This window comes from Pinus tabuliformis, chromosome 5_2 (genome assembly GCF_031772625.1).
Source record: "Pinus tabuliformis cultivar Carrire ecotype Pingquan chromosome 5_2, CPIR1, whole genome shotgun sequence".
Taxonomy (NCBI): domain Eukaryota; kingdom Viridiplantae; phylum Streptophyta; class Pinopsida; order Pinales; family Pinaceae; genus Pinus; species Pinus tabuliformis.
This window is the reverse complement of record NC_142306.1, coordinates 459,699,269-459,706,735: the sequence shown is the minus strand read 5'-3', so window position 1 is coordinate 459,706,735 and position 7,467 is coordinate 459,699,269. Positions and strand designations below refer to the sequence as shown.

At 35.5% G+C, this 7,467-nt stretch overlaps 1 protein-coding gene across 1 annotated transcript; it reads left to right on the top strand.

Annotated features, from left to right (window-relative positions):
- Positions 1-2,573: 2,573 nt before the first annotated feature.
- Positions 2,574-3,474, top strand: LOC149159666 (G-type lectin S-receptor-like serine/threonine-protein kinase At1g34300). The gene is made up of 2 exons (XM_089434384.1): positions 2,574-2,580; positions 2,948-3,474. Exons 1-2 carry the CDS (start codon positions 2,574-2,576, stop codon positions 3,472-3,474), a joined length of 534 nt encoding a protein of 177 aa, XP_089290510.1.
- Positions 3,475-7,467: the final 3,993 nt, after the last annotated feature.

Sequence of the window (7,467 nt, the reverse complement as noted above, 5' to 3'; positions counted from 1 at the left end):
TGTTGTTCGAAATTTGAAACTTGTCAACTTAGATCATAGTTTTATTTTACTAAAATTCATCTAGGATATTTATTGAAATTATAAAATTTGATCACATAAAACAAATTAATAGTGTGGAAAACTAATGCTATATCTAAATATGTGTTTACTCTACTGATTAAATGATTAAATTTCAATTTGGAATAAGTGGATTATGTACATGTATATAAATCAAATAACTAAATAATTACACCGAAGGTGTTCCTCTATAGGGTTGGACTTGGCAGATTCAGCCAATCACACATCCTTTGATTTTTGTCCTCCTTTGTGCAATATTTTGTTACCACGTGGAACTCCAGGATTGCGTAGCTCAGTGGAAATACGGTTCGATTCCTTTCTACTATGAAAACCTTACGAGCCTCCATAAAAGAAACCTCACTTGCTCGAGCTTGGAAAATTGGTTGAGGTGAGATACCTCTTCATCAACCACTATAACAATTGTTGGGCTACCAAATTGACATCAATTTTCACTCCATTTTCACCTTTATCCTCATTTTGTCACCTCATTTCATCATATTATCATTACATAACCCTATATTTCCATTACCATATGAGTTTATATTTACATTTTCCAAAGTTATTAATTTCATGTATTTAGAGTGAATTTATGATTAAAAGTTAGAAAAATAACATGTATTTGCTTATACCTAAAAGTGGCTTGAGTTTGATGACATGTGTAGATCATTTGGAAGTTTCCAAGGCACCCTTATGTGGCCTCCCAAGATCAAATTCGAATTTCAACTCAAGAGGTGGACCATATTCCAAGGAGAAAGATCATGGAGATTTTGATGTGTCATGGGATTTGTATCTAGTATTTAGGGATAAGTTGAGACAAGTATGGGTCTAGTAGATATTTAAGGGATCTACATTTATTGAGTAGATATCCCTAATTCATGTATAAATAAGAAGAGCATCCTCCAAATCATGTTATGGAGAAGGAGGGAGAGAAAACAATTATCAGTTATTCATTAGCACCAAATTTATGATTGTTCATTCAACATGAATAATATCATTTTCTCCAAATCATGAGTTATGAGTGTTGTTTGATTCTTAAGGTGTGATAGCTTTTCATGTGTGCTCATTGAGGAATGGAAGGATCCCCATACTGAGATAAGTACACTTTGTTGTAAAGTAATGTTGTGAATATACTAATTTTAATTATGATGTTCATCTTATTTCTTTGTTGTAAATACTTGTAGATAATTTCAGTGTGAATTCATGTTGTGGCCATGTTTTGTTGTGTGAAGGTTGATCTCCTTTCAGTAGCTAGTTTTGATGTGAGAAGAACAACCGGGAACTCCTAAGTTAGGAGTCTCTTCTCCATGAGCTAGATTAAATTGAAATAAGATTTACTTTCTCATATGCTTTCCTAGATTACATTTATGTGAATATTGATTCCCTTTCAGTATATAGTTTTTATGTGAGAAGGGCAATCAAGTCCTCCTAAGTTAGGAAACTCTTCTCCATAAGCTAAGAATTGAATTGAAAACAATATTTACTTGCTTTCATTTACATGCTTTCTTTCTTGCTTTCTTAGGTGTTTGGTAATGTTATTATAGGAAGATTGTAGAAGGACAACCAGGACTCTTGAACAAGAGACTCTTCTCTATCTTCTAAAGTAAAATAATTCCATTGATCAAACATATTTTATGCTTTCATAAAATAGATCTGATAGTTTAGATTTGTAATATGCATTTCCATTCTAAACAAACTTCTTACACCTGTTTCATCTAAGGTCCCATATATTTTGGTTTGCTTCTAAGTTTACGATTCCCCGGATTGATAAATTAAATGATAGGGATTTAGTAGACAACTAAATCGCCCAACAACAATTATTCTTATTGGATCTCACCTCAACTTGAGAACTTAACGAAGCTCATCTAACACGACATGTCTAATCGTGGGCTCACAGGTTTTATTTAGACAGAGCTAGGAATCTGAGCTCACTTGACTTGCTCTTCCTTTACTTGAACACCCTGTCGAGCCCCTTTTCTCCCTAGCTCAGCAATCTGATAAAGTTGAAGTCATTGGATATTTCATTCAATGAGCTAGCTAGACAAATCCTGGAAGAATTTAAAAACCTCGTCTCGCCCACTCTCTTGAATCTATTTTATAACAAGCTCCCTGGTGAAATCCTCGATCCCATTGGCGACCTATTGGACCTTGAGATGATGAATCACTGGGAAAACAAGAAAGTTGGAAAGTTGTTGGCCCTCTACGTCATGTTTCATAAGCTCATGAGCCTCATATTGCCATACCTTTGTATTAGTGGTAAGCTTTAGAGCCTCATTATGTTTGATAATTTATTCTTCAGCCCCATTCCAACAACCTTAAGGTCCTGCATGTGCTCAATGGGGTTTATTCAAGGAGGCCATTGATGTGTTCTATGGGATGAAGATTCATTCCTATCGTTCAGGCTTCCAACACCCTTCTGTGTGCATTGCTCAAAATGGGTAGAATAGACATGGTTTGGAGTGTATATGAAGAGATAGTGTCATGTTTATATTTATAATACCTTGATTAATTCTAATTGCATGGAAGGTAAGCTGCATAAATCCTTTGAGTTATTTGATGAAATGAGAAAGAAGAAGATTGATCCCACAATTATTACTTACAACATTCTCATCTCTGGTCTATGGAAGGAAGACATTATGCATGCCCAACAAGTGACCTTTTTACAACAATGTAGGCCCTTGATGTGGCTCCTAATCTGTTTACATATAATGATATGATGGATGGATAAAGGGCTAATATTCGAAATCCTCGAGTGGCATCTTCCTCTTTGGCTTTCACCCACATGGAAAGGATGGATTCTGCTTTGGCTTTCACCAACATGGAAAGGATGGATTGTATGTTCTGGCAATTTCAATTGCTGACACTAAAGACGAAACTCTGGTGTGGACTGCAGGTGAGAATGGTGGCATCAGAGTGGGTGACAAAGCTTCCTTTGATTTCCAGATTGATGGCAACCTTGTGTTGCGCAATGGAACGAACACCATGGTGTGGCAGACTAATACTGCCAACCGAAGCATAGTCTCTGCTGCCATGCAGGACAATGGCAATTTTGTAGTGAAGAATAGCAGTTCCAGCAGTGTTTGGGAGAGTTTTGCCAATCCTACTGATACCCTCTTGGTTTATCAGAATTTCAGTGTGGGACAAAGCCTCCACATGTATCCTTATTCATTCACTCTGGAGCCTGGGGGAAACTTCACATTGAAATGGAGGAACAACATCACATACTGGAATCAGGGTGCCCTAAATGGCTCCAGGGCATATCTCGATAATCAAGGGATTTTTACTCTCTGCAACTCTTCTGGTGATCAGCTTTGGACTGCATACAACAGCGATTACACCGATTCCTCTATCACGTTGCGAAGGATCAGGCTCGAATCAGATGGAAATTTGAGGACCTATGGGTGGGTTAAAAGATCTTGAACATGGCAACTGGGATGGAGTGCAATAGAAGACCAATGTCAAGTGTATGGATGGTGTGGGAACTTTGGGGTGTGTGTATACAATGACACAAGCCCTTATTGCATATGCCCATCTGCAGATTTTGTTCCCATAGATCCCAAGGATCCCACCCAAGGGTGTAGAAGACTGCAGGACCTTACAGGGTGTATTAACCAGAGCATGGTTGTATTGAACCATACTCAATTCTTCTCTTATCCTCCAGAATCAGACTCAAAGTCAGACATATACTACTTGGGCATTAATGATTGTGAGCAGAACTACTGCCTCAGGAATCCATTATGTGTTGCATCTACAGTCATGGCTGATGGTTCGAGCATTTGCCGCATAAAGACAGAGAATTTCACAAGTGCCTATCAATCAGCAGCCCTTCCAAGCACTTCTTATGTAAAGGTATGTGGTGAAGGTCATCCTCTAGCACCACCACCTCCTGCAATTAGGACTGTGAATTCATCCAAGGTATCTGCCATTGTAATCTCAAAAACAGTTGTAGTACCTATTATTGCCTTGATTACTATCCAGACGTCCATTTGGTGGATTTTCTGTAGAAATAATCCTAGGTTTAGATTTGGACAGCTACCAGCCCAATACACACTCCTAGATTATGCCTTGGGGGCTCCAGTTCAGTTTTCCTACAAGGAACTTCAGCACTCAACAAGGAATTTTACGCAAAAGTTGGGTTCGGGTGGGTTTGGAACAGTGTACAAGGGAGAATTGTCCAACAAGACCATAGTTGTTGTCAAGCAGTTGGAAGGGATCGAACAAGGTGAGAGGCAATTTCACATGGAGGTGGCAACCATCAGCAGTACTCATCACTTGAACTTGGTTAGTTTAATTAGATTTTGCTTAGAAGGACACCATAGATTACTGGTTTATGAATTCATGAAAAATTCTTCTTTGGGCACATTCCCTTTTGCTTCTCTAGAGAAATCTAGGACGCTATATTGGGATAAGTGTTTGAAACATCCAGTCATCATGTTTCTTCTATGTCCTCTATGAATGCCACTATGTCTTCAAATCTCTAACAAATATGGAAGAGAGACTATCGAGCAGCAGGTACCAACATCCAGTCATCTTGGTTTCTTCTATGTCCTCTGTGAATGACACTTTGTCTTCAAATATCTAAAAAATATGGAAGAGAGACTCTCCAGCAGTAGGTAGCTATCTGCTCATGGCCATTCAAGTATGAAACTTATTACAAGATAAGTTCATTTTACTTTCCTGCCCAATGGAAGGATCACCATTACTTGGTTTCTAGTGTAAAATTCAGACAAAGGAATTAGTTTGTAAGTTTTATTGTGCCATTGCAGGTTTCAAAGGCAACATATCCAAGATATCTATATTAAGTACATACTTGCCTTGTTAGCATTCAAATCCTCCAAGGTGGTGTGTGTATACAGAAAGTCAAATTGATTGTTGCAATGCCAAAGAGGTAACATGGATCTGTCAACTGCATTTGGCGTGTTTATACATAAAGTAAAACTAGATGTTGTAATGCCAAGGAGGAAACATTGATTTGTCAACTGCATTTCATTTTGGAATAGATCATTCAAGCTCAGGGTTGTAAACTTTTAATCCCACAAGTAAGTTTTTTACCAAAACAAGGAAATCTCAGAATGACATATTATAAGTTTTTTACCAGAACAAGGAAATCTCGAAATGACATATCATATATTAGCTTTTTGGCATTAACCACTAACATGCATTATCTCTGTTAGATAGCTGAAGTCTGAGATTCTGATTCTATCAAGATACTCCTATTACTACAAATTCTATGAAAACGCTTATTTAACAAATTTATTTACTCATCGTATTCCAATTTCCCATATTTGAGCACTTGAGTAACCTCCGATTGCAAATTTTGTATCGCTCCTTCCTTTCTGAAATTGCATCTTATATTCCATTGTGAAACAATAAAAAAGTAAATCAAGCATTATACATCTCTCTGTAAAAGACTCCTTTAGTCACTGTGTTTAATTCTCCCACACAATTTTCCATATAAATATTTTCTTAGAATATTTTTAAAAAGTAAATATCTCAAAAAGGTTTATCATATAAAAATATTGAAGGTTTATCTTGTGCTACAAACATTGATTATGTGGAATATATTTATACACTGTGCAATAACCAGTCATAAGTGTGGGGTACTTGTGTATGCAAGATCCAAGGAGTAAGGCTACTGAATTGAGAAGTACTCATGTTAATATGATTAACAATTTTTTTTAATGGAAGGCCAACGTGGTTTGATGTCTCTAGTCAAAATATGAATTATACTTCTTGGTCTTGTCAATGCAAAAGGAAAGGAGTGGAAGCACATTTGGACTTGTTTTTGGAAGTTGCATTGGCCACTATTATTCTGTAACCAAATTCCATTAATTTTTATTTTCCCATGCAATCGAAGAGCTTGTTTCCTAGAGAATCAAAGAGGAGTTTGGAGTTGTGGAGACTTTCATTTTATTTTATTTTAAGAAAATAATTTTTGTATACAAAATAAAAGTGAAGAATGTTCAAGTCGCAAGCGACGTCATCATAACTCAATATTTTTTCAAATGTCGAGGATGGGACTAGGTCAATGTTCTTATATTAAAGAAATATATTCAAAATGTGCAGGAATGATTATGATCATTTCCAGGTTTGTTCCACAAATAGAAATCAAAATTGGGTAACTTTTGAGATTAACATTGATCAAGACGACATCATTGACCGCAAAAATATATAGAGTTGTCAAGGTCATATATGAGGACAAAAGGAAATTTCTTGATAACTAAGAAAATGGAAATTTAGGTATCACGATATCTATATCTGATATGTATTTCTGAACATTACTCCATCATCTAAACTATAAACATCAGATTTTTGTGCTCTTGAAAATATTAAAAAGATAAACCATAACCTTTCGAATTCAACAATCATAAATAAATAATATGTGTTCAAACTACAACAAAACATCTTTCAGATCCAAGACTGACCAAGACCCATCGATGATGGGAAGGGCCTCTTTTGACGATGAATTTGTCTCAACATTTTGCTCCCTAGAGATATGATGGAAAGACAACCAAATAAATCCTCTTTTATTTTCTACATTTGATCAAAAACATCACATAAAAATAACTCTTCATTCTAAACTTCCCATTCATCTAAATGATTGTTACCAAGGAGCCACCAATACTTATAAACTTGAGATGACCTACTCCAATGCAAACCTAAAAAATAATAATATAATATTAAATTGATCAATTATTTAAACCTAACCTATTCTATGATAAGATAATCACTTTGGAAAGGTTGTTGAAGAATTTACTGAATTGTTATATCCTAAATGGAAACATTGTTGTTGTATAACATTTTTTGATTGTTGAAATGCTTGTGTAGGCTTGCTTATTTAAATATTTTACTTGTAACATGTATACTGTTGTATTATCAATCCGCTAAGAATATCTATGTGCAAGCATGCATGGTTATTTATTCTCTATTAAGGGTGAGGTTGAATTTGCAAACATATCTTTCGATTTACAAAGTAAAGTGATTGAACTCAAAGTTAATCTAGGATAATTACAATCTGTATCAGAGCTAAGGTTACAATACTCTAGCCTTTAGGGAAGTTCTATTGGGCCTAACAATGGAAATCACATTTGAATGTAAGATGTTTCCATTAAAAAAGCATAATTTGATGCATTAGTTGGCCTTAGTTAGCCTTTAAAGTACAATAGTTTGTGGTAGCAGGTGTAAAAGGCACGCACATAATCCATGTGGTTTTGATTGATAATTGAAGTACAAGGTATACTTGTTAGTCCTTCCAATAATGTACTTAATTAGCCTAGAGCTATAGATAGTCTCAAAGCTCCATGAATGATGGATAAACTAAAATTTCCTTTGAAAATGTTAGACAATAATTGGGCAACATAATTTATTCTAACTTAAAAAAAGCTATAAATCTTGTTATTGAAAGCTATCTAA